This window comes from Phalacrocorax aristotelis, chromosome 26, assembly GCF_949628215.1.
Source record: "Phalacrocorax aristotelis chromosome 26, bGulAri2.1, whole genome shotgun sequence".
NCBI lineage: Eukaryota > Metazoa > Chordata > Aves > Suliformes > Phalacrocoracidae > Phalacrocorax > Phalacrocorax aristotelis.
In genome coordinates, this window is record NC_134301.1 from 2,803,198 (window position 1) to 2,828,296 (window position 25,099).

The window sequence follows — 25,099 nt, forward strand, 5'->3', positions numbered from 1 at the left end:
GGCTGTGCCTGTCCACGACATTCGCCCTCGCTGAGGGTCCAGAGGTGGGTCCTTGGCAGAGCTGTGCCAGCGTCTCCCCGCTGCCAGGCATGGAAAGGGTCGCCTTGAGTCCTTCAGTCAAGAGACACAGAAATGGGACAAGCCCTCGCAACATATCAAACAAAAATTAGTCTTTATGGGAGCTAATTACTAAGAAAACCTTCGTTTAATGTGGATTTCACAGGCGAAAGTCTAGCGGTTACCCTGCCTGCGTGGAAGGCAGTGGGGCTTGGCTTGCCTTCCTTCTGCCTTAACTAGAGGCATGTGTGTTTCATGCTGTCCCCATGAGGGACTCTGAGCTTTCATCTTGGAAGACGTGCTGTCCAAAAAAGTGAGGTATTAAAATCCAGATCAAACACGCTGCGTTGCTCTGAAATAGATCAGAAGCTGTGGCCCACACCCGGGACAGCTGAGAGGAGCTGCCGGTCCCCCAAGACCTCCCTCCCTTTTAGTCCTCGCTGCTTCACAGCCCAGTAAATAAATGAACCTGGAGCTCGCGTTCGGAGGGAACCTTTCTGTTTGTTGTACTTGGTCAGAAGAAACTTTTCCTGGTGGAGTCCGGCAGCGAGGGGAGCGTCCCCCTTGCTCACGTCTTGGGTATTACATGGGTGAAGAACTTCTGGGATCCTGAACAGACCTCGTTGCTCGCTGGAAGCCTCTCGCTCGCGTTAGGTGACAGATGGACCGAGTCCATCCGAGACTCGAGCACGTGTCGGTGGGTAAATGGCGACGTTTTAAAGAACAGACTATGGAGTAAAAGGGGAAGCGACTGCTGGCGAGGCAAAGCCCAGCTCAGGCCGGAGCCTCCCTCCTTGTCCTGCAGCCACTGTAAAACCCTGTCCCTGAGCCGTAGCTGACCCTCTGCGAGGGGAAACCCAGCGCAGACTTAGCAAACCACCGTGGCAGAGCATTGCTGCGGCGTGGGCAGAGCCCCGGAGGAGCCTCGACACCGGGAGCAAGACCTTTGCTGCCGAGGTGTGTGGGCAGGAGGACAGCTCGGTCTGTGTCCCCAGGGAGCCGTCCTGGCACGGTCAGGCGATGGCCAGGTCCCAGGCGCCCCCGTGTCCTGCTGTCCCCAGAGCCCCGAAACACAGGCTGGGATGGCGAAGGGGAAGGCAGGATCCTGAGGAAATAAGTTCAGGGTATCCTCCTGGAGCTTCGTGGCTTGGAAAGCCAACCCCGATGCCAACGCAGCCGTTGGGGGAGCTTTGTGAAGCGTGAGCGCATGCAGGGGTTTGGGTTGTTGTTTTGTTTAGGAGTAACAAAACTGAGCCATCTGGGGGACCTTTGACTTCAAAAGCCGAGTGAGTGATGGAGATGAATGAGATGTAACGGACTTTGGAGTTGAGGCTCTCGCATCTAAACTGCTAGATTTGAGGAGTAAGTTTCTAACGCACATTTTTGTGTTCGTACTCGGAGGCTGGTGGCATCCTCACCTCCCCCGATACCCAGTTGCTCTGTGACAATGCTGCTGCCTGGGGAGAGCTGGGAGGAGAGATTTGTGCTTGTCATCGGCTTCTCCAGATTGATTTCTAACCCGGAGCTTTGGTGGTGAAATCAGTGGTGGCTCCTGGACTCCTGGATCTGCCTGCGGCGTGGCTGAGCTGCCGGGCTGGGACGGGGCAGGGGCACGGGCACAGCGCGTGCGGCCGCGGCCGCTCTCCTCGCTGAGCGCCGCTGTTCGGGGCTGCCGTGGTAGTGTTTGGGCAGGGTCCGGTACAAGCCGTTGCAAGAGGAGGTGCTGGCCCCACATCCCAGCCGCAGTGCAAAGCACTTCACATGAATCCAGGTGACAGAGCTGGGGCCGGGGGTAAATGTGAATTCACCTACAGCCCGCAAATGTGGTTTTTTTTTAAAAGCAGTTAAAGGTTAAACCACAAGCTGCAAAAAAAAAAAAACCCCAAACAACCCCTTAAATCTGACAGGAACAGAAAGAGCCTGGTCCAGGCGGGTCTCGACAGGCAGCCGGACGGGGCGAGCATGACGCAGGCGACTGTCACGGGGCTGGCTGACGCCCCTGCCAGCACGCCCCACGCGGAGGGTGATGGGCTCCGGCTTCCAGCAGAAGCTGCCGATTTCGGGGCATTGCCCCGCTACCAAAACTACCAAACACTCCCCGCCCCATGGAGCAGCGCCGGAGGGGAAGGGCACGGCAGCTCTTGGGCTCCTCTCGGATGCCGCGGTCGCTGGCTCTCGCCCGGTGGGCCCCCTGTCTCCCTCCCCAGCGCGGCGTGGCTCTGCGGTTTGGCGTCCCGCCTGTTTCGGGAGGCGAGCTCCCGGGTGAGGGCGACGGCCGGGGAGAAGGGCGCGCGTGGGGCTGCGCTCTCCATCCTGGTTGAGTGCCCGGGGCGGGTGCGGGGGGCTGGAGAGCCCACCCCCCCTCTCCAGCTCAGCTTCCCTGCACTTGTCTTTTTTTGCCCGTTAGCATCTTCTTGCCTAACGAGCTGCCTCCCCCAAAAGGCGTCTGAGTGTGATCAACCTGCAGCTGCGGGTCCCTTGGAGCCTGGATCCCTTCCCCCCGCCCCGAGGCTGTTTAATGGGGTGGGGACCGCCTTGCCCTTTCCCCGTGCCCAAAGGATGTCGGCTGGTCTGCTCCCCAGGTCCCGCTGCGGTTATGCCTAATTAGCAATCACCCAGCGAGCGGCACAAAACCCCCGTGTCAGCAGTCGCGTTTCCCCATGCCCTGCGCGGGCAGCAGCCTCACGGCGCGATGGAAACTGCGACGGGGCTCAGAGATACCATCTCCCCTTGGGAGGGGTCATGATTTTTCACTGTAAGTCGTCTGTCGGTTAAAACGTGCAGATGATAAGATGGCGCGCGGGGCGGACGCTCTCCTTTGTCTGGCGGTCGCCGGCCAGCGAGGCTGAATGCCGACCTTGGGTGGCTTGGGTGATTTTCAGTCAGAAGTGAGAAAATTGGGAGAGATGAGAATAAAAATGTGCCTGGCGAGTGTCTTATCACAAATCTCAGTGGGGAGCTGTGCACTCTGTGCAGCAACCGAGTGCTGGCCAAGCCACCGAGCACGTTGTGGCATATGGAGGGTAAAGAAATGCTTAGAAAAGTTTAAAAAGTTGGGGGTTCCAGCTCCCCTCCTTAAATATTGCCTTTGCCATCGCGGCTTCCAGCACGAGGATTTACCTGGAGGTGTGTAACGTGGCCAGACAGCTGCTAGAAACCCGTATCGCTGGTGTGTTGGGAGCAGAGCGTAGGTAAAAGCCAGGCCTGAGACGTTTTGGTTTAGGTATTTGGCCAAATTATGATTTATTTTTGTAGCTCCCCATCTATCAAGATCCAGGAGCATCCGGCCCTTCCCCTGCGGCTCTCTGGCAGGGAGAGGCGTTCGAGGAGGCAAATTGCTGCACTGCCAGGGCGCGTGCAGTAGCTGGTTTGGGTTAGATGGGGGTCAGAGGAAGGCTGAGGCAGAAGCTGGGAGCTGCAGGTCACAGCTTTTGCCCCCAGCTCTGGAAACTGTTGCTTGAGACGTGCTGGAGAGGTCCTTCCTCCGCAGCACAGCTAGATGGTGCGGTGGGCTGACGGTGAGGGTCGCTGCCCTGCTGTGACGCTCCCTGTCAACCGATTCCTGCCGCTTTTCTCTCCCGTCGACGCACGTCCAGCCCATTCCCGGGCTCTTTGGCGAGGGTGCTACGTCTGTTCTTACGGCCAGGCTCTGGTTTGCGTGTTTTGCAGTCTCCTCCCCCACCGTCGGCAAGCCCTACAAGTGCAACTACTGCGGCAGGAGCTACAAGCAGCAGAGCACGCTGGAGGAGCACAAGGAGCGGTGCCACAACTACCTGCAGAGTCTGAACACTGAACCGCAGTCGCTGGCCAGCCAGCAAGGTCAGTGCCGCGGGGGGCCGGAGCCCCGCCGCCTCCCTGGCTCCGGGGGCACGATGAGGGGTCCCAGTAGGGTGGGAAATGGGGGCGCGGGTTTGCTTTCCAGCCTCGTCTCTGGCTGATGGGGTTGAGTTTCGGGGACATCCTTCCCATTAGAAAAGGGGGGGTGCTGTGTGGGGGAGAGCGTGGGCCCCAGAGCTCTCCGTGCCCCGGCGATCGTGGGATGAAAGGTGCTATGCGTGCGCGTTGGTTAATGCCGCAAACCTCTGCAAGTGCAAAGAGCTCCCTCCCTGGTTCCTCCCCTCTCCGCCAGCTGAATTTCAAAGCCCCCTGAATCGAAACACCCCCATGGCCCATATTTCTAGTGGAAGAACTACCGATAGTGTTTTCCATAAATAGCCGAACACCAGCGCGACACCGCGATGTAGGGGATTTACCCCGGCGGGCAGGGGTCTGAAACGGGCACCGCCTGGCTTGGAAGCACCTTCTGGCTCCTCCTCGGAGCCCGCAGGCAGCGCCCCTGTCTTTGCTGCGCCAGCAAAGAACTAAAGCCGGAGCCTTCCTGGCTCCTCACCCTTTCGGAGCCGGACCTGGTCCCTCTAGAGCCACCAGTGCTTACGGCGAGGTTCACCGGTTAAGGCTGCCCCGACACTTTAACCGGACGGTCCATAACCTGCGGGGCACGGGAATGGCGGAGCTGCCCTTGCCAGCAGCGACACGGGGCAGGTCTCTCCAGGCCGGCGTTGAGAGCCGGCGAGAGAAGCGAGGGCACTTCAATGCGTTGAAGCCGGCTCCTCTTCCCCAAAGTGGCAGCAGCGGGCCCAGCTCGATGAAGAAGGGAGGCGGACCGGCTGCCGGCACTCCCCTGCGACCGATTCACCGACGGGGTAAGCTCTGGGCCTGGAGCAGGCAGCCCGGCAGCCTTTCCGTAGGTCCGTCCCAGCTAGCAGAGGGCAGGAGCGGCGTGCCTCGAGCGCTGGCTGCGGAGTCTCCGGCCTGGGTCGCAGCGTGCCCATCCCGCTCGCCCCGTCCCGCGGTTGCCGGCTGAACCGGGTTTCCCTTGTCTTGCCAGGTGACGAGATGCGAGACCTGGAGATAGTGCCGGACTCTCTGCTTCACCCCTCGTCCGATCGGCCGACGTTTATTGACCGGCTGGCGAACAGCCTCACCAAACGGAAGCGATCGACACCTCAGAAATTTGTGGGTAAGGGGATTTCCCCCCCTTGCTTCCTGGGCAGACAGGAGAGAGGAGGGAGAGGGGGAGCCCCTGGTCGCTGGAGCGGGGCTCGAGCCCCCAGGAGCTGAGACTCTGCGCTCGGGTGTGCGGCTGGTGTTCACAAAGCGCCTTTCATCCCCACGATCCTGGGACGGGGCAGGTCTTGCACGCGGTGCTGGGGAGGGAGAGGATGGGGGGGGGGTGGGGGTGCACCCCAAAACCAAGCCTGCCCGTTCTGACGCTGCTCTCCTTCCCGGCAGGGGAGAAGCAGATGCGATTCACCCTCTCGGACCTCCCCTTCGACGTGAACTCCGGCTTCGAGAAGGATGTGGAGATGGTCTCGGCCCACCACCCCCTCGACCCCTCCTACGGCGGCTCCCTCTCCCTGATGGGGGGGGAGCATCTTCGCCCCCTCCGGCTGCCCCCCACAAACTGCATCTCAGAAGTCACCCCCGTCATCAGCTCCGTCTACACCCAGATCCAGCCCCTGCCAGGTCGGCTGGAGATGCCGGGGAGCCGGGAAGCTGCCGAGGGGCACGAGGACGTGCCGGACGGGGTGCAGGTGGTGTACCGGGGCCGGGAGCCGGGCGTATCGCCCACCAACGGCTGCCAGGACTCGACGGACACGGAGAGCAACCACGAAGAGCGGAGCTCGCAGCTGCCGGCAGGGAACTGCGCCAGCAGCCGCCAGAGCCCAGCCTACGCCAAAGAGGACCCCAAGCTGCCGGAGGGACCCCCGGCCGCCCGCTCCACGCCCAGCTCCGCCAAAGAAGCCCTGCGGGTCGTCAACGAGGACGGGGAGCAGATCAGGGCCTTCAAGTGCGAGCACTGCCGCATCCTTTTCCTGGACCACGTCATGTTCACCATCCACATGGGCTGCCACGGCTTCAGAGACCCTTTCGAATGCAACATCTGTGGCTACCACAGCCAGGACCGGTACGAGTTCTCCTCCCACATAGTGCGGGGCGAGCATAAAGTCGGCTAAAACGCCCCCCCTTCCCTCCTCTCCCCGTGCCCCCCAGCCCGCCCTCGACTCTTCCTCTGTCTCTAGCTCAGCCCCTCCACCCTTAGGGCATGGAACTGTTGGTTTTTCTTTTATACTCCTTTGCACTGACTTTGGCTACAAAAATATTTAAAAAAAAAAAAATCAATAACTAAAAAAAAAAAAACCAACCCCGACGAGGGGGAGCTCTTAACAATTTGCCTTTTTATAAATGGAGTTATTTAAATATTAACGGACTTTTTTGTGCTTTTCCCCCCCACCTCTCTCACTGTTATTTATTAAGCTTCTTAGTTTCTCTTTTTATAACTCTCTCTCCACCCCCACCCCAAAGTCTCACTCGAATTTTTGAGACTGGTTCCCCTCCCTCTCCCGCCCCGGCCCCGGCCGGCTCTCCGGCACGGCACGGCACGCGCCGGCACGGAGCTCCGAGCCCTTTCCTTGGTGCGAGCCCGGCAGTGCCCGTCCCCGCTCTTGGGCCAAGCGAACCTCAGATTAGGTGCTAAAACCCCCACCCCAGGGACTCCCCCCCTCCGCTGGCCGCGAGCCCCCCCCCGCCTGGCGGGGGGCCGCTGCGCCCCGAGCTTTAATGAGTTTAAATACACGGAGCATAAAGCAGGGACCCCCCTGCCGCCCCGCGGGCCGGTTGTGCCGGCGGCGGTGCCGGCAGGGCCAGGTCGGTGAAGCCGGGTTTTGCCCGGCTCCTCCTCCCCGCGGTGTTTGAAGCCCCCCCGTACGCCTGGCCCCGCACGGGGGGCGACGGGGGTCCACATCGCCCCGCTTAAATGAAGGAAACATAAGTCAGGAAGATGGCGAGCGTCCAGGTGATGGCTCCATCCTGCTGTCTGGGTCCTCCTCCTCCTCCTCTTCCTCGGCACAGGCCAGTATCTCCAGCCCGCTCTGCTGCAGGGGTTGCTCCCCGCACACTGCCCGCCGGCGGTGGGGACGCCAGACCCCCGACCCGGCCCCCCCTCGCTCCCTCTGCCCCCCAGAGCCTTCGCAGCCGAGTCGCTCCCCCTGGCATTCCCGGGGGCTCGGTGGGATCTCCCCGCGGTCCGGCGTCGCTTCTGTTCCCGCAGCGCCCGCCCCGCTCTCGCTCGCACGGACGAGCCGGGGCGGCAGCACCCCGAACGCCAGAGCTTTGCCCTCGGTCCCGCCGGCAGCGGGACCCCCGGGTCCCCCCCCGAGATCGGAGGGGTCCGAAAGAGGGGTGGGAGGTTGGGGGTGTCGTCTGCTGCATCGAGCACCTGTCTGCGGAGCCCCTTCCCCTGGGACGAGCGGCTCCGGGGGCGGATCGCCGGGAGCCGGCCCATTTTCAGGGGCGAGACACCGAGGGAAGGGGCTCCCGGCCCCCCTCGGGGTCCGGAGCCGGGGACCCCCAGGGATGGGGGTCCCCTGGCAAAAGGGATTGAGCGGGGCCGGGGCGGCAGCCCACATAACCAAAAATAAAGCGCGGGCCGGGCGCCGATCCCTGGCGAGGGCCGTGGCAGAGCCGGCCGCTGCCTCGGTGCTGGTGGCTCCCGCGGCGGCCGGGACCCCCGGCCGCAGCCCCCCACCCGGGGGGGCCCCGCTCCCCACCCAGGCCCAGGATGCATAAAACGCCCCTCAGCAGCAGCCGCTCCCCGGGGCTCTCCTGAGGTTGAAACCAAAGGCTGTTCCTTTTTCTACGGACACAAACACAACCACCTCACGCGGCGGCAACTCCCGTTGCCCCTATTTCCCATTTTCTTTTATTATAATTATTCTTTTTTCTCCTTTCTTGCTTTTCTGTCTGCGTGGGGAGAGGGGACGGCTGGGCCGGGGCTCGGCACGGGGCTCGGCTCGCCCCTTCCCGCCCGCTGCCACCGATGACCGGCGCCGGCTGAACGAGCCGGAGCGCCCCGCGCCCCCACAGCGCCGAAACAAACCCAAAAAAGGGGTTTTTACGAACCGAAATGGAAGCTCTGCAGTTTCTGTCCACCCTTGGGTTCTGTTTTTTTTCTTCTTCTTTCCGTCTCTTTTCTTTTTCCTGTAAAAGAGTCTAAAACAAAAATGTAGGAATTTTGTAAAACTCCAGGTCGCTTTACTTGTGTAAATATCTATATTTTTTAATCAGATGTATGAAGAACAAACGATGATGTGCAATACCCCGGCCTCCCCCCGGGCTCCGGCCCCTCCTTCCTTTCTAACGAGTTTTCATTTGTATATCGTTAATGGATTTGCTGTCGTCTTTGTTTTTCCCTTTTTTGTGAGGTTAGACTCGCTTTTGGACAAAAACCACCCCCCGCCGCCCCCCTCCCCCCCCGTGACCGCAGGAGCTTTTGTATCTGTAAGATATTGTAATTACCTATTTGTGTAACGAGATCTACTACTGTAAGTTTTGTACTGTACTGGCTGAAGGTCTGTTATAAATAAACCGGAGTAATTTAACGCCTCCCCCCTCCCCCTCTCTTCTGTGGGGCGGGGGCTGGGGGGGGCAGGACCCCAGGATTGCCATTGGTGGGAGGGGGCCAGAGCTGGGGGGGGGCAGGACCCCAAGATGCCCTTTGCAGGGATGGGAGGGGGGTCCCCGGAGCTGGGGGGTGGGGGAGCAGGACCCCGGGATTGCCTTTAGGGAGATGGGGGGGTCCCCAGAGCTCGGGGAGGAGGGGGGACCGGACACTGGGGACCACCCAGGCTGGGGAGGGAGGGCATTGGGGGTTCCCCGTCAAGGTTTGGGGGGAACGAAGAACACGTGCCCCCCCATAAAGGGGGGACACTAGGGGTCACCCCCATGAGCACGGGGGGTGGCGTGGGGGTGGTTCCTCCCCCCGGGCGTGGAGTCTTTGGGGACACGGAGCGGATGTTGGGGACCCCTGGGATGGGGGGAGGACCCCGGGGTCTCCGCCGGGGGGTTGGGAGGGGCAGGGCCCCGCCCCGCCCCGCCCCGCCCCGCGGCCCCGCCCTCCACGGGACTACATCTCCCAGCGGCCCCCGCGGCGCGCGCGGCGCGGATGACGCCACACGCAGCAGGCGCCGCGGCGCGGGGTGCGCGCGGACACCTCACACCGCGCGTGGCGCCGAACCCCTCCGCCGCGGCGAGGAAAAGTAGTCCCACCGCCGCCGCCGGTACCGCGGCCCAGCGCCGCCCCCGCTTGCCCCGCGCCCGGCCCGACCCCGCCGTCGGAGCCGCCCCGAGGCGGCCGGAGGGGTCCTGCGGACAGGGGCGGGCACGGGGCGGCGGCGGAGGCGCTTCCGGGCGGAGGGCGCGTATATAAGGGCGGCGGTGCGGCGGCCGGGCCCTCTTTCGCCGCCCCGGTAGCGAGATGGTGAGGGCGGCGCGGCCGGGGGGGCCTGTGTGGGGGGCCCTCTGTGGGACGGGGGGGACCGGGAGCCCGTGTGGGGCCGGGAGTAGCCGTAGGGGGGGGCCCTGTGGGAACGGGATGGGCCCGCGTGAGCCTGGGGGGCGGCCGGGGGGGCCCATGTGGGGTGGAGGGGAATGGGGAGGCCGCGGGGAACTCGTGTAGGGCCTCTGTGGGGACCCCGTGGGGGGCTGTGTGGATCCGGGGGGGGCCTCTCTGGGGCCGTGTGGGGACCCGGGGGCGGCAGCTGTGGATGCTGGGAGGGGGATGCTTGGGGGGCCCAGGGAGCCCGTGGGGGGCCGGGGGTACAGTGGGGCGGTCGCGGGGATCCTGGGGGGCGGGGGCTGCTGTGGGGGGGGAACCGGGGAGGTGCTGGGGGCGGGGCAGGGGGGTGCCGGCTCCATCCTCTGCCCCTTCCCGTAGACGAAGAAGAGGAGGAACAACGGCCGGGCCAAGAAGGGCCGCGGGCACGTCCAGCCCATCCGCTGCACCAACTGCGCCCGCTGCGTCCCCAAGGACAAGGCCATCAAGAAGTTTGTCATCAGGAACATCGTGGAGGCCGCGGCCGTCAGGGACATCTCGGAGGCCAGCGTCTTCGACTGTAAGGGTTGGGGGGGCCCCTGCCCCAGTGCCGGGGGAGGCCCATGTCCTCTGGTGGTGTGGGGCGAGCGGGGGCCACTGACCCCCCCCTCGCCCCATCCTTGCAGCCTACGTCCTGCCCAAGCTGTATGTGAAGCTGCATTACTGCGTCAGCTGCGCCATCCACAGCAAGGTGGTGCGGAACCGCTCGCGGGAGGCCCGCAAGGACCGCACGCCCCCGCCCCGCTTCAGGCCGGCTGTACGTATTGGGGGGCTGGGAGGGGCTGGGGGCTCGTGCCCCCCGGCCCCCGCTGACCCCCCACCTTCCCCCCACAGGGCGCAGCCCCCCGGCCCCCGCCCAAGCCCATGTGAGGAGGCTCCGGTTGAACGCGTCCCCCAGCGCGGGCTGAATAAAGGACCCTGCACCGAACCTGGCTCTGCGCTTGGGGGGGCTTGGGGATGGGTGGCACCATCACTCTGTGCGTGGGGAGGGGGTTTGGGGTGACTGGGGGGGGCTCTCGCCCCCTTGTTGTGAGGAGGGGCCAGAGTAGGGGGCCCTGGGCTCACCCTGGGGAAGCTGTGTGGAGTTGGGGGGCTCTGCTGCCCACCCCATGGGGCTGGGGGGGCAAATGACTGCCCTCTAGTGGGGGCCTGCGGGGACTCCGCACACAGGTGCTGTCCCAGTGTGGGAGTGGGATGTGTTTTGGGGTACAGATGGATGGACAGACACCCAGCCCTGTGGGAGGGTGTGGGGGTGCATGTGTGCACCCCCTGCCTGCACGAGGCAGCCCCGGGGGGGCTGGCCTTGGGCCCCACGACCCCCTTGAGGGCCTGAGGCTGCCCCTGGACCATCCCCCTATGGCCACCCCAAGACCTGGTAACATGCGGGGGCTGTGGGTGCCCCCAATCCCCCCAGTCATGGGACCTGCTCTGAGCTGGGAGGGGCAGCACTGAACCCCCCTGCCCTGCGGCTAGGACCGGGTGTTCCCTGGGGGGTGTTGGGGGCTGGACAGAGCTGGGGGTGCACCAGGGCTGGGTTTCAGTGGGGATCTGTCATGGGGGGATCTGTCATGGGGCCAGGCACACCCACACCCTGCCTCTGGTTTTGGGGGGCTGTCATGGGGCCAGGCCCCCGCCCCAGCATATTGGGGGCTCTCATGGGGCCATATACAATCCTGGGGTTTTGGGGGCCTGTCACAGGGTCAGGCACACCCCCCCACCCCCATCTTCCCCTGGGGTTTTGGGGAGCTCTCACGGGATCAGGAGCTTCCCCCAGGCTATTGAGGGGCTGTCAAGGGGTCATATACACACTGCGTTTTGGGGGCTCCTATGGGGCCAGGCAACGCCCCGGGGTTTTGGGGGGCTGTTGCAGGGTCAGGACCCCCCCGGGTATTGGGGGGCTCTCGTGGCCAAGCACCCCTTCGGGTTTTGGGGGTCTGTCACAGGGCCAGACCTTTGCCCCGGGGGGGCTGCAGCGGGGTCAGGCTTTGGGGGGCGGGGGGGTGCGCGGCGCGGGCAGCCCGGGCGGTGGCGGGCGGGTCCCGGGCCGGGCTCCCCGGGGGTGCCCCCCCCCCCCACCGCGCCGCCACCGCCCCGCCCCGCCCGCCCCGGGCCCCGTCCCGCCCCGGCGGCCCCGCGCCAGGTGCATTCCCCCCGCCGCGCCCGGGCACGCCGCAGCCGCCGGGCCCTGCGAGCCAGCCGCGATGGACCGGCACCGGCACCGGGCGCTGCTGCTGGTGCTAATGCTGCTCCGCGCCCCCGCGCCCGGCTCCGCGCAGGCAGGTGAGCACCGGCACCGGCGGCTCCCGCGGGGACCGGGGCGGCGCCCGGCGGCGCGCGGGGGTCCCGGGGGATCCGGCGCTGTGCGGCGGGAACGGGCACCGGGGCCGCGCGGGGGGTCCCGGCACGGGTGGCGGCAGCGGGAGCCCTCGCGGGGGCCGGTAGCGCTCGGGGGTCCCGATCGTCCCGATCCTGCCGGTGCGGATCCCGGTCTCAGCGGCTCCCGTGGCCCCCTTCCCCGGGGAGGGCGTCCCGGGACCCCCCCACCCCGATCCCCAGCGCTCCGACCGGGGAGACCCCGACATCCCCGAGGGCACCGGGACCCGGCAAAGCCCCCCCTGGGCTGCGGCTTCGTTGGTGCCGGCGGCGGGGGCCGGGGGCTCGGCTCCCCCCCCTCTCCCGGGGCTCGGGTCCCCTCCGGGCAGAGCCACCTGCGCCCCCCCGCAGCTGCTGGGGCTAGTTTTAGGCTGCGGGGCCGGGACCCACCGATGCCACCAGACCCGGCCAGGGCAGCGGGGGGACCCCTCGAAGGGGACCCCGGTCCCTGTTTGCCCCCGGGGCCCCCCCCTGCACCCTGACCGGGTGGAGCGGGCAGCGCTCCCGGAAGAGCCGGGTTCACTCGGGAGTTGTTTTTCAGCCCCAAAAGGAAAACACCGAGGGCCGGACGCGAAGGTGGGGCCGGCGTCACCTGCCAGAGCACCCAGGTGTGGGGGGCCTCGCCAGCGGCACGTGGGGGCACGCCCGGCCCCCTCGGCGCCTCTGCTCTGCCATGTGCCGCTGGCGACGCCGAGGGCTGCCGTGCATGGGGGGCCCGGCCAGCTCCCACCCCCAGCACCCACCGGCACCCAGTGCCGGCATCGGGGGGTGTGGGACCAGCTCCGCTCCCCCCCCAAAACTACCCCGTCCTTGTCCCCGTCCCTGTCCCGGAGCCCCCCTTTTGTTTGGGGATGGGATCTGGCCCTGCGGCAGCGCCTGCCCCGCACACACAGACCCCCTTTGTGCCGCCCGTGGGGCTGAGGGCGGGAGGTCGGGTCTGGTCCTCCCCAGGCCCCCGGCCGGGTCCCCCAGTGCTATTCCTGGCGGCGGGGGCCGGGGGGCCGCGGCGGCACGGTGGCACGCGGCAGATAGCAGGCGACGTGCCGGAGCTGCCAGCGGGGGCCCCCGCGCTGATAACGCCCGGCCACAGCGGCGCCGGGGGGGCCCCGGCCCTCACACCCCCCGCGGGCAGGTGCACCCCGAGGGCCAGGCACCCCCAGCCCCCTGCACCCCGCTTTGTCGGGAGCCGGTGCCGAGGGGGGTCCCGGGCTCTGGTGGGACCCTTCAAGCAGCTGTTAATGATTCACTAGCATCACCCAAAGGCGCTGGTTGTTCCCAGATACGGGGGTTCTGCGGGGGATGGATCCTGCCCCCCAGCAGCCTGGGGACCCCCAAGCTGCCCCCAGCACCCCCTGTTGTTTCTTGGGGGCCCCAGCCCCCCGCCCCACCGAGCCAGGCATCAGGGCTGGGGGCCGTGCCCCAACGCAGCTGAGACCTTTTTATAGCCCCTTCCCTATTAAAATAGCTCCGGCCGGGGGGGGGTGGTGGTGGGTGTGTGGTGGGAAAAGGGGGGGAGTGCTGGCCCCGTGCCCCTTCCTGTGCATGCACCGAGCCGCCCGTTCTCTGCGGCTGCCCCGGGAGGGGGTTCGGGCCCTTCGCTGCCCCCGCGCTGGGGCCGGACAAAGCTGCCATTTACCCACCCGCAGCCCCCCCCCGCGCCGGGGCCTGAGTCACGTCTGGGCTGGGCTGGGGGTGGGGGTGGGCTGCACCCCGCTCTGCCCCTGGGGGTGCCGGCTCTCCCGCCGCTTTCGGGGGGCTCGGCCTCCCCCCATCCCACTCGCCACAATCGCCCCTTTGTGCGGCTGCGGGAGGGGGCCGCATCCTGCCCCGCGCACAAAGGGGCCCTGTCCGCCCTGGCGCGGAGGGGGCCGGGCAATCATTAACCCTGGGGCCCCCTTGGCGCCCCCCGCCCCCCCCGAGCTCTGGGGACCCAGGCGTCCGGGCCGCCCCGGCCCCGGGTGTCAAGGCGGGCTGGGCTGTGCCGCGGCCAGGTCCGAAGTCCGGGCGTCGCGGGAGTGCCGTGCGGGGGCCATGCCTGCAGCACCCGCCTTGCGCAACCCTTGCCCGGCCGGTTCGGGCGCTGTGCAGGGAGGGGAGGGCGGGGGAGCACCCGTCACCCCCCTCAGGCACCGCCACCCCCACGGCGGGGACAACACGGGGGGGACGATGTGGGGGCACCGCTGTGGTGGGGACGGCGACACTGCGGGGCACCGCCGTGGCCAGCATGGGGGGGACAGGCTATAGGGGGATCAGGGACACTGCGCGGGGGGGGGACACGGACGTGGCCAGTGTGGGAGGGACAGAGCCACCAAGGAGGGACAGAGCCACTGAGGAGGGGACACGGCCACCGTGGGGGGCTGTGGCCATCAAGGGCAGGCTGTGGCCAGCCTGGGGGGGAGAAGGACCCCACAGAGGACGTGACCATGGCTATCAAGAGGGTGACGTGGCCAGCATGGGGGGCACGGGGACGCAGCCACCACAGAGGGACACAGCCACCGTGGGGCGCGGTGCCGTGGCTGCGGTGGGGGACAGGGTGCTGTGCCCGCAGTGTGCGCGGGGACGCTGAACGGGCTGAGCGTGACGGGGGACGCCCAGCACCAGTACCAGACGCTGCACAAGATGTACAACAACTGCGAGATCGTGATGGGTAACCTGGAGATCGTCCTCATCGACCACACGCAGGACCTCTCCTTCCTGCAGGTGAGCGGGGGGACACGGGGGGGACATGGGGGGGGGGGGGGGGGAGCGCGGGGGTCTGCGCCCGCCGGGCTGACACGTGCTGCCACCCACAGACCATCCGGGAGGTGACGGGCTACATCCTGATCGCCATGAACGTCTTCGCGTCGCTGCCGCTGCAGAACCTGCGTGTCATCCGTGGGACCCAGTTCTACGAGGAGAAGTACGCGCTCTTCGTCCTGCTCAACTACAACCCCAACACCACCCACGCCCTGCGCCAGCTCGGCCTCAACCAGCTCACAGGTGGGACCCCCGGGCTGCGGCGCCGCTGAGACCCCCTGTGTCCTGGGACCCATCCCGGAGCAGTGCCATCCCCTCCTGCTCCCCGTCACAGCCTGGTGCCACCCCCCTGTGCACCCTGGGGCCGTGCTGGCCCCTCTGCGGTCCCCATCCCAGAGCAGTGATGTCCCCATCCTGGTGCCATCTCCCCATGGATCCCCGTGCCGGAGCGGTGCCACCACCTGTGGTCCCCATTCTGGAGTGGTGCCGTCCCCTGCTGCGTCCTGGTGCCCATCCCAGAGCGTTGCTGTCCCGCCATGGTCCCCACCTAGAGTGGTGCCACCCCTCCGTGCATCCCACGGTCCCCATCCCGGAGTTCTGCTGTCCCCCCGTGGTCCCCATCCTGCAGCGGTACTGTCCCCGTGGTGTCCTGGTCCCCATCCTGGAGCGGTGCCACCCCCCAGCACCCTGGGGCCGCGCTGTGCCTGCTGTGGTCCCCATGTGGGAGCGGTGCCGTCCCCCCTCCCCACCATCCCGGTGCCGGGCAGGGCTGGGGGGGCTGCAGCGCCCGTTGCCCACCCAGCCGCCCCCGCAGAGATCCTGGCCGGCGGCGTCTACATCGAGAAGAACGCGCAGCTGTGCCACGTGGAGACGGTGGAGTGGCGGGACATCATGCGGGACCCCCGCCTGGAGCCCGTCGTGGGGGACAATGGCAAGGCCTGTGCGTGGGGGGGGTGGTGTGGGCCGTGGGGGATGGGGGGTGACACCCCCCGGCTTTGGGGGTGACCCCCCGGCGCTCCCTCCGCAGGCGCCCCGTGCCACGAGAGCTGCGGCGGGCACTGCTGGGGGCCCGGCCCTGAGGACTGCCAGAAATGTGGGTACCGGGGGGTTTGGGGGGGGCCAGGGGGTCTGGGGTCGCGTTCCCCCCCCCCACTCACCTCCACCTCCCCGCAGTGACGAAGACCATCTGCGCCCCCCAGTGCAACGGGCGCTGCTTCGGGCGGGCGCCCAACGAGTGCTGCCACGAGGAGTGCGCGGGGGGCTGCACCGGCCCCCTCCAGACACACTGCTTCGTACGTGTCCCCCTGCCCGGCTGCCCCGGGGGGGGGCTCATCCTGCACCCCCAGGGCGAGTGGGGGGGGTGATGCGGAGCGGCATCTGTGTGTCTGTCTGTCCATGCATCCCCCTCTCTGCCCACCCACCCGTGCATCATCCATCCACTGTGCGTCAGTCTGTCTGCCCCCATTCGTGGGGAGGGAGCTGGCCCATGTGCCCCCCGGGGTGGGCACAGGGGGATACTGTCTGTGCGGGGAGGGGGGGAGGTATCTGTGTGTCTGACCATCCGTCCGTGTGTCCATCTGTCTGCCCCCATGGGAGGGATCTCAACCCCTGGGTGGGCGCAGGGCGATGCTGTCCTTGCAGGGTGAGAGGCATCCGTGCATCCCTGTGTCACCGTAAGTGTCACCGTGCCCCACTCACCCCCATCGTCCGTCTGTCCCGCAGGCCTGCCGGCACTTCAACGACAGCGGGGCGTGCGTGCCGCTCTGCCCCCAGCCCCTCATCTACAACAAGCTGACCTTCCAGCTGGAGCCCAACCCCGACACCAAGTACCAGTACGGGGGCATCTGCGTCCGGAGCTGCCCGCGTGAGCCGGGGCGCAGGGGGGCACGGGGGGGGCACAGGGGCTGCGGGGGGCCGGGGGGGGCCGGCGCCAGGCTCTAACCGCGAGGGTCTCCCCGCAGACAACTTTGTGGTGGACCAGAGCTCCTGCGTCCGCGCCTGCCCCAACGACAAGATGGAGGTGGAGAAGAACGGGCTGAAGATGTGCGAGCCCTGCTCGGGGCTGTGTCCCAAGGGTAGGGGGCTGGGGGGGCCGGGGGGGCCGGGGGCTGCGGGACGAGCCCTCACCGTCCGCATCCCGCAGCCTGTGAGGGCACCGGCACCGGCAGCAAGTACCAGACTGTGGACTCCAGCAACATCGACACCTTCGTGAACTGCACCAAGATCTTGGGCAACCTGGACTTCCTCATCACCGGCCTGGAGGGGTGAGGGCCGGGGGTCTGGGGGGGCCTGGGGGAGGTGGGGTGCAGCCCCCCTCCCCGGCTGACGGCTGCGGCTCTGCAGGGATCCCTGGCGCAACATCTCGGCGCTGGACCCCGAGAAGCTGAACGTCTTCCAGACGGTGCGGGAGATCACAGGTGAGCAGTGGGGCTGGGGGATGCTGGGACCCCCTGGGACCCCCCAGGGCCACACTGACCCCCGCCCTGTCGTGTTGTCCCCCCGCAGGGTACCTGAACATCCAGTCCTGGCCCAAGCACATGCACAACTTCAGCGTCTTCTCCAACCTCGTCACCATCGGGGGACGGAGCCTGTACAAGTGAGTCCCCATCCCCACAGCCCCGACCCGGCGCCTCACGGTCCCCTTCTGCGCCCCCCCGCCACCCCCCATCCTTGCATCCCCCCGTCACCCCCCATCCTTGCATCCCCCTATCACCCCCCATCCCTGCATCCCCCCTGTCACCCCCATCCCTGCATCCCCCATCGTCCCGTCCCTGCTTTCCCCCCATCATCTCTGCATTCCCCCATCACCCCCCACCCCTGCCTCCCCCAACGTCCCTCATCCCTGCATCCCCCCATCATCCCTGCATCCCCCCGTCACCTCCATCCCTGCATCCCCCCATCATCCCTGCATCCCCCCGTCACCTCCATCCCTGCATCCCCCCATCATCCCTGCATCCCCCCGTCACCTCCATCCCTGCATCCCCCCATCATCCCTGCATCCCCCCGTCACCTCCATCCCTGCATCCCCCCATCATCCCTGCATCCCCCCGTCACCTCCATCCCTGCATCCCCCCATCATCCCTGCATCCCCCCGTCACCTCCATCCCTGCATCCCCCCATCATCCCTGCATCCCCCCGTCACCTCCATCCCTGCATCCCCCCATCATCCCTGCATCCCCCCGTCACCTCCATCCCTGCATCCCCCCATCATCCCTGCATCCCCCCGTCACCTCCATCCCTGCATCCCCCCATCATCCCTGCATCCCCCCGTCACCTCCATCCCTGCATCCCCCCGTCACCTCCATCCCTGCATCCCCCCATCATCCCTGCATCCCCCCGTCACCTCCATCCCTGCATCCCCCCGTCACCTCCATCCCTGCATCCCCCCGTCACCTCCATCCCTCCTGCATCCCTCATCATCCCCTGTCCCTGCTTCCCCCCATCATCTCTGCATCCCCCTGTCACCCCCATCCCTGCGTGTCCCCCCCATCACCTCCCGTTCCTGCATCCCCCCATCACCCCCATCCCTGCATCCCCACACCCCGCCATTGTCCCTGCCTGTCCCTGCATCCCCTTGGGGTCGGCAGGTGCCCCCCAAGCTCCCCGCCCTGACGCCCTCCCCACAGCCGGGGTTTCTCCCTGCTGATCATGAAGAACGAGAACGTGACGTCGCTGGGGCTGCGCTCGCTGCGGGAGGTGAGCGCGGGCAGGGTCTACATCACCGAGAACCGCCAGCTCTGCTACCTCCACACGGTGCAGTGGGCGGCCCTGAGCCGCCGCCGCGCCGACCTCGACATCCGCAACAACAAACCCCGCAGCAAGTGCCGTGAGTGGGGCCGGGGCTGGGGCCGGGGCGGGGGGGGGGCCGCGGGGCCGGGGACCCCGCGCCGAGCCCCCTTCCCTCCCTGCAGAGCAAGAGGGGAAGGTGTGCGACCCGCTGTGCTCCGCCGACGGCTGCTGGGGCCCCGGCCCCGCGCAGTGCCTGTCCTGCCGCCACTACAGCCGCCGCGGCGTCTGCGTGCCCACCTGCCACTTCACCAGAGGGTGAGGGGGTCTGGGGTGGGGGCGGCAGCCCTGGAGGAAGCACCAGGGTGGGGTCCTGGGATGGGCACCGGGGGGGGGATCAGCTCCAGGATGGGCACAGGGAGCAGGATTGACGCCGGGGTGGGCAGCGGGGTCAGCACCAGAGTGGGATGGACCCAGCGGGGGGACCAATCCTGGGGGGATACTAATCCTGGGGTGGGATGGATGCTGGGGTGGGATGGATGCTGGGGTGGCACTGATCCTGTGGCAGGACAGAGCCCGGGGTGGGACGGACGCTGGGGTGGACCCCGGGGTGCGCAGGCGTGGGCTGGGGTGCCGGACGCCGGGGTGGTCCAGTGACCCTGCCTTGTCCCTGCAGGGAGACGCGGGAGTTCGCCCAGGGGGGCGAGTGCTTCGAGTGCCACCCCGAGTGCGAGCACATCGAGGGCAACCTCACCTGCAACGGCTCGGTACGGCCCGGCCGGGGACCTGCGGCGGCAGCGGTGACGTCCCCGTGGGTCCTCACGCGCCCTCTCGGCCCACAGGGCACCGACACCTGCACCCGCTGCGCCCACTACCGGGACGGGCCCCACTGCGTGGAGAGCTGCCCCGAGGGCATCCTGGGCGAGCGCAGCCCCATCTACAAGTACCCCGACGCCAGCCGCGAGTGCCGGCCCTGCCACGAGAACTGCACCCACGGGTGCGCCGGGGCGGGGTGGCGGGGGGCTCCGGCGTCCCCCCGGAGGAGGGGGCTGCCCGTGCCCCCTCTCACTGCCGGCTCCGTCTCTGTCTCCGCAGGTGCGTGGGGCCGCTGCTGCGGGACTGCCGAGGGGATGTCCTGCCTGTCTCCAGGTACCGTGGGGTGGGGGCTGCGGGGGTCCTGGGGCGCTGCCGGGCCATGCCACGCCATGCCCTGCTGCACTGTGCCGTGCCACGTCGTGCCGCGTGGTGCCAAGCCGTGCCGTGCTTCACCGTGCCAGGCCGCGCCGCGCCGCGCCGTGGTGTGCTGCGGCACGCCGAGCCGTGCCGCGCTACGTTGCGGCATGCCGCGCCATGCCGTGCGTGCCGCGCTGTGCCGTGCCGTCCTGCTCTGGGGCCTTTCCCTGCCCGCGTGGGTGCTGGGGGACCCCCAGCCCTGGCCGTGCCCCCGCCCCCCCCGCCGTGCCACGCACACCCCTGGGCGCCGAGCCCTGCCCTGCCCGCGCCGCCCCCGCCAGCCCCGGGGTTGGGGTGCGTGCCGCCCCCGCGGCAGGCAGGGCCGTGGGAAGCGCGTGGGGAGCGGCGGCGGGCTGGGACCTGCCGGCACCGAGAGCTCAGCCCCGGCCTCCTCCTGCACCAAGGAAAACACCGACAGTGATCGCGGTGATGGTGGTCGGGGGGCTCTTCCTCTCCTGCTCCTGCATCCTCCTCGCCCTGCTCTACTGGCGGGGCAAGAAGATCCAGAAGAAGCGGGCGATGCGGCGCTACCTGGAGAGGGGGGAGGTGAGTGGGGCAGCCGCACCCAGGGGGTCCCGGTCCCACGGGGAGATGGGCTGAGGCAGGGGGGAGCCCCGGGACTGTGGGGAGGGGGTTCGACAGGCAGGAGGGGTGTGGGACCCATCACCGTCTGTCCCTGTCTCCATCCCCAGCCCCATCCCCATCCCCATCCGTCCCCATCCCAGGTCTCCGTCCCCGTCCCTGCCCCGTCCCTGCCCCTTCCCTCCCCATCGCTCTCCATCCCCGTCCCCATCTCCGTCTCCCGCCCGGCAGAGCCTGGAGCCGCTGGACCCCAGTGAAAAAGCCAACAAGGTGCTGGCTCGCATCTTCAAGGAGACGGAGCTGAAGCGGCTGAAGGTGCTGGGCTCCGGCGTCTTCGGGACCGTGCACAAGGTGAGCGGGGGGCTCGGTGGGGGGACTCAGCCGTGGCTGGGCACGGGGCTCACCAGGGCATCCCGTCCCCCCCCAGGGAATCTGGATCCCCGACGGGGACTCCATCAAGATCCCGGTGAGCATCAAGGTGATCCAGGACTGGAGCGGGCAGCAGTCCTTCCACGCCGTCACCGACGTAAGTCCGGGGGTGCGGTGCGGGCCGGATCCTGCTCCCCGGGGGGCCCCCCATGGGAGGCGGGGGGGCTTAGCCGCGGCTGACACTGCCCCCGCAGCACATGCTGGCCATCGGCAGCCTGGACCATGCCTACATCGTGCGTCTGCTGGGCATCTGCCCCGGCCCCCAGCTGCAGCTGGTGACGCAGCTCCTGCCGCTGGGCTCCCTCCTTGACTACGTCCGCAAGAACCGCGACAGCATCAGCCCCCAGCTCCTGCTCAACTGGTGCGTCCAGGTGGCCAAGGTGAGTCCCCGGGGTGTGTGTGGGGTCCCTGTGGCACCCCCCGGCCCCGCTGACACCCCCCGCCGTCCCCCAGGGCATGTACTACCTGGAGGAGCACCGCATGGTGCACCGCAACCTGGCCGCCCGCAACGTGCTGCTCAAGTCGCCCAGCCAGGCTCAGGTGGCCGATTTCGGCATCGCCGACCTCCTCTACCCCGACGACAAAAAGTACTTCTACAACGAGGTCAAGGTGGGCGCCTGGCAGGGACCCCCGTGTCCCCCCAAGTCCCCCCTGTGCCACGGGGCACCCCCTCCCTGCCCCACAGCCCCGGCACCCCCGGCAGCCCCTCCTCCCCATGTCCCCAGTACCCCCAACACCCAGGGACGTTCCATCCCCTCCCTGCCCTGTGGGATGTCCCACTCCCCACGTCCCCCCACACCCCACCTTTCCTCGCAGACGCCCATCAAGTGGATGGCGCTGGAGAGCATCCACTTTGGGAAGTACACGCACCAGAGCGATGTCTGGAGCTACGGTAAGCGCCGGCCCCCCCCAGCCCCCGCCGGGGACCCCCAGCCCCACGGGGCTCACGGGGACTGTCCCCGCAGGCGTGACGCTCTGGGAGATGATGACCTTTGGGGCCGAGCCCTATGCCGGGATCCGGCTGGCCGAGGTGCCCGACCTGCTGGAGAAGGGCGAGCGGCTCTCGCAGCCCCAGATCTGCACCATCGATGTCTACATGGTGATGGTGAAGTGTGAGTGTGGGGCCACCGCCCACAGCCCGACCCCGGGGGAGGGTCCTGCTTCTGTCCCCATCCCTGACCCCGTCACCGGGGCAAAGTCCCGGCCGTGTCCCCATCCTCGGGGCAGGGTCCCGGCTCTCAGCCCCCTCCGTCCCCCCCAGGCTGGATGATCGACGAGAACATCCGTCCCACCTTCAAGGAGCTGGCCAACGAGTTCACCCGCATGGCCCGCGACCCCCCGCGCTACCTGGTGATCAAGGTGAGCACAACACCCCCCCCCAGACCCCCCACCCCCGGCCCCACAGCCCCTGACGCAGCCACCCCCACAGCAGGAGAGTGGGGCCGTGCCGCCCGCCGAGCCCCCCACCCTCAGCGACAAGGAGCTGGATGACATGGAGACGCTGGAGCTGGAGGAGGAGGAGGAGGAGCTGGACGTCTCCTTCAGCCTCACCACCGGGCTCTACCCGCAACGGCCACGGGGCAGCTGTACCCGGGTGAGACCCCCCTGTCCCCTCAGGTCTGGGGGCTCTGGGGCTGGTCCTGGGCATGGCACAGGGTGGGATGGGGATGCAGGGTCCGGGGATGTCCCGTGGACCCCCCTTCCCCACTGGCTTGTCATCCCCTCTGAGCCTCCGCAGGACCCGCACCCCGTTCCTGCAGCAGGATGAGGGGGGTCCCAGCCCCGCTGTTCCCCCCTCCTGGGTGTCAACCCTCCGTGTTCCCCCGCAGAGCCCCAGCCTGCTCAGCCCCCCGGCCGGCTACATCCCCATGAACCAGCCCGGCCTCGGCAGCGGCCGCCAGGTACCCATGGGGTGGGGGGTGGCCATGGGGTGCTGGGGGGCCACGGGGGTGGCTATGGAGTGCCAGGGCAGGGGGACAAAGGGGTGGCTGTGGGGCGGTGGGAGGTGAAGCGGTGGCCGTGGGGCGGTGGGGCGGGGGTGCTGGGGTCCACAGGGGTGCCCCCCTCTCAGCCCCGTGTCCCCCAGGGCGGGGGGAGCCGGCTGCCGCGGCGCAGCCGTCAGGAGTCCCTGGGACGGACGGTGTCGGAGTCGTCGGAGGGCCGGGGCACGGCCTCGGAGCTGGACCTGGCCGAGGGGGGGTCGCTGTCGGGGAGCCTCTGCCGCAGCCTGCGCTCGCGGGGGGACAGCGCCTACCTGTCCCAGCGGGAGAGCTTCCCCCCGCCGCCCCCCAGCACAGAGGGCAGCGAGGAGGACGCCAACGGCTACGTCACCCCCAACTGCGCTGGACGGGGTGAGGGGTGCAGCCTTGGGGGGGGTCCCGTCCAGGCAGGGGAACGGGGGTCCCACCCTTCCTGAAGAAGTGGGGGTCCCATCTGTGCAGGGTGGGGGGGGTCCTATCCTCTAGGACTGGGTCTGGGGGCGTCTGCCGCTCTGGGGTTGTGAGGAGCCCGTCCCCGTGGGGTGGTGGGACCCGTCCCCTCAGGGTTTGGGGTTAAGCAGGTGGGGGCCCATCCTTGCAGGGCTGGGGCTGGGGGCTCCTGAGTCTGTGGGGTGGGGGCAGCCTGTCCCCAGGTGCGGAGGGGGCCCACCTCCAGTGTTAGGGGTGGGGGGACCTGTTAGTGCAGGGTTGGGGTTCAGGCTGGGGCAGGGAATCATCTTTTTAGGGGGTTGAGAGTTGTGGGGTGGGATAAACCCAGCAGTGGCCCAGATGAGGACCCCCCCCAAACGCAGAACAGGTCCCGTGGGCAGAGAGGGGGAGCCCGGGAGGGCTGGGGGGGCCTGGCTGGTGTCTGACCCCTGCCTCGCAGAGCCGGACCCCGCCGGGGGCTCGGTGCCGGAGCCAGAGGAGGAGTATGAGTACATGAACCGTCGGCCTGGGGGTCCCCTGGGTGCACCCCCGCCCCGGCCGGCCTCGCTGGAGGAGCTGGGCTACGAGTACATGGAGGTGGGCTCAGAGCTGGGGGCCCCCCCGGGAGCCCCGCCGGGCCGGGGGCAGGAGGAGGAGGACTACGAGTACATGAACAAGCAGCCGCGGCTGAGCCGCTCGCTGGGCAGCGTAGCCGGGGGTCCGGGACCCCGGCAGGAGGGCGGTCCCCCCCGGCACGACGGCTACACCGACATGCGCCCGGGGGAGGCCGCCCCAGCCACCGAGGAGGAGCAGGGCTACGAGGAGATGGAGGCGGTGCTGGTCCCCCACTGCCCCGGCTGCCGCGGACCCGCTGGGCCCCCCATCCCCTGCATGAAGCCCCTGCGGAGCCTGGAGGCTTCGGACTGCGCCTTCGACAATCCCGACTACTGGCACAGCCGCCTCTTCGCCAAGGCGGACGCCCAGCGGACGTAGGGGATGCCCCTGGACCCCCCCCCCGGGCCCTGCTGGCACCCTGCTGCCTTTCTGGACCCCTCGGGGTTGTTTACACTGTATATGAAGGATCCCCCTCGGGGGCATGAGCCAAAGCTGCAGTGCGGGCAGGGGGCCGGGGGGTCCCAGCCCAGCCTGGGGGGGCTGCGAGCCCTCCGGGAGCGCCTGCTCCCTGCCACCCTTCCCAAAGCCTCTCCTGGGGTACAGTGCCGGGGGGGCTAATCCTGAGCACCCCAAGCTGGGGAGGGGGCAACCCAGGCCCCCCAGCAGAGAGGGGTCAGCGGGGCTCTGGACCCCTGGGTCCCCCTCCTGCCATGCCTTGTGGGTTCCCCCTAGCCGTTGCCCCCAGCTGAATGTGCTCCCCATGTGCAGGGGCGCTGGGTCGGTCCCTGCGGGGGGACTGGGGGTCCCTGCGGGGGGGCTGGGGTCCCTCTCTGGGGCTGTCTTGGGGTGCAGGGAGATGAGGTCGGATGGGATTTCTGGGCAAGAAGGACCCGCCCAGACTCATTTTCAGGTTTCCCCATTCCCTGCCAGAACCGGAGTGAAGGTTTGGGGGTGCTCCCCTCACCCGGGGCTCTTCGGGGGCTGTGCCCTGGTCGGGGGGGGCAGTTCAGAGCCCGTTACGGCTCGCCGGGCAGTGGGGCCGGGACGAGGAGGGGTCGCGCAGCCGCCCCCGGGGCGAGGCCCCGGAGAATCTCTTTTTTTTGTCCTGTTTTCACCAGGTGCCAGGAGCAGCTGCCGGGGGGCGCCAACCCGGACCCCCCCAGCTCGGGGCATCGCCCCCACTCCCCCGGCCCCGGCAGGGCGCGAGGGTCGGGTGGGGTTTGTAAATGCTGAATAAAGACAAAGGGAAGTTGCCCCGAAGTGGTGCTGCTGTTTGGGATGGGGGGCGTGGGGTGGGGGACACGGTGTGGGACCGGGGCCGGGGGGCCGTGCATGGGACGGGGACGGGGACGGGGACGGGCTGTGATGGGGCTGGGGCGGTGAATGGGGCCGCGGCCATGGGCTGGGGGAGCGGCAGTCCCAGGGCGGTCACCAACCCCTGCCCCCAGGCCCCGGTGGCTGCGCCGGGCCGGTGCCCCCCGCCCCTTTCCCTGCGGACTACACTTCC

At 68.2% G+C, this 25,099-nt stretch overlaps 3 protein-coding genes across 10 annotated transcripts in view; all 3 read left to right on the forward strand.

The window, feature by feature from the left end:
- IKZF4 (IKAROS family zinc finger 4) overlaps positions 1 to 8,498 on the forward strand; it is a 30,678-nt gene extending 22,180 nt beyond the window's left edge. For 5 of the 7 annotated variants that reach the window (XM_075075756.1, XM_075075749.1, XM_075075751.1 and 2 more), the window contains 3 exons: positions 3,727 to 3,876; positions 4,946 to 5,077; positions 5,350 to 8,498. In XM_075075756.1, the coding sequence (XP_074931857.1) occupies positions 3,727 to 3,876; positions 4,946 to 5,077; positions 5,350 to 6,074 (1,007 nt within the window). In that variant the 3' untranslated portion in view covers positions 6,075 to 8,498. The remainder of the gene's footprint in view (positions 1 to 3,726; positions 3,877 to 4,945; positions 5,078 to 5,349) is intronic. The other 2 variants (XM_075075754.1, XM_075075755.1) reach the window with 1 other exon arrangement.
- A 554-nt stretch (positions 8,499 to 9,052) lies between these two features.
- Positions 9,053 to 10,418, forward strand: RPS26 (ribosomal protein S26). The gene is made up of 4 exons (XM_075075713.1): positions 9,053 to 9,376; positions 9,833 to 10,010; positions 10,117 to 10,247; positions 10,325 to 10,418. Exons 1-4 carry the CDS (start codon positions 9,374 to 9,376, stop codon positions 10,358 to 10,360), a joined length of 348 nt encoding a protein of 115 aa, XP_074931814.1. The 5' UTR covers positions 9,053 to 9,373; the 3' UTR covers positions 10,361 to 10,418.
- A 1,199-nt stretch (positions 10,419 to 11,617) lies between these two features.
- ERBB3 (erb-b2 receptor tyrosine kinase 3) lies at positions 11,618 to 24,845 on the forward strand. Of its 2 annotated transcripts, none has more exons than XM_075075527.1 (28): positions 11,618 to 11,770; positions 14,412 to 14,563; positions 14,656 to 14,842; positions 15,414 to 15,539; positions 15,627 to 15,692; positions 15,773 to 15,891; positions 16,322 to 16,463; positions 16,561 to 16,674; positions 16,743 to 16,863; positions 16,943 to 17,016; positions 17,105 to 17,195; positions 18,226 to 18,425; positions 18,511 to 18,643; positions 19,002 to 19,092; positions 19,168 to 19,322; positions 19,421 to 19,474; positions 19,963 to 20,104; positions 20,372 to 20,491; positions 20,568 to 20,666; positions 20,764 to 20,949; positions 21,023 to 21,178; positions 21,386 to 21,461; positions 21,535 to 21,681; positions 21,831 to 21,928; positions 21,999 to 22,163; positions 22,399 to 22,470; positions 22,656 to 22,920; positions 23,438 to 24,845. In XM_075075527.1, the coding sequence occupies exons 1-28, from the start codon at positions 11,692 to 11,694 to the stop codon at positions 23,968 to 23,970; spliced, it is 3,963 nt and encodes a 1,320-aa protein (XP_074931628.1). In that variant the 5' UTR covers positions 11,618 to 11,691; the 3' UTR covers positions 23,971 to 24,845. The 2 variants fall into 2 exon arrangements, with proteins under 2 accessions (XP_074931628.1, XP_074931629.1); XM_075075528.1 differs by having other exon boundaries at positions 22,002 to 22,163.
- The last annotated feature ends 254 nt before the right edge of the window (positions 24,846 to 25,099 follow it).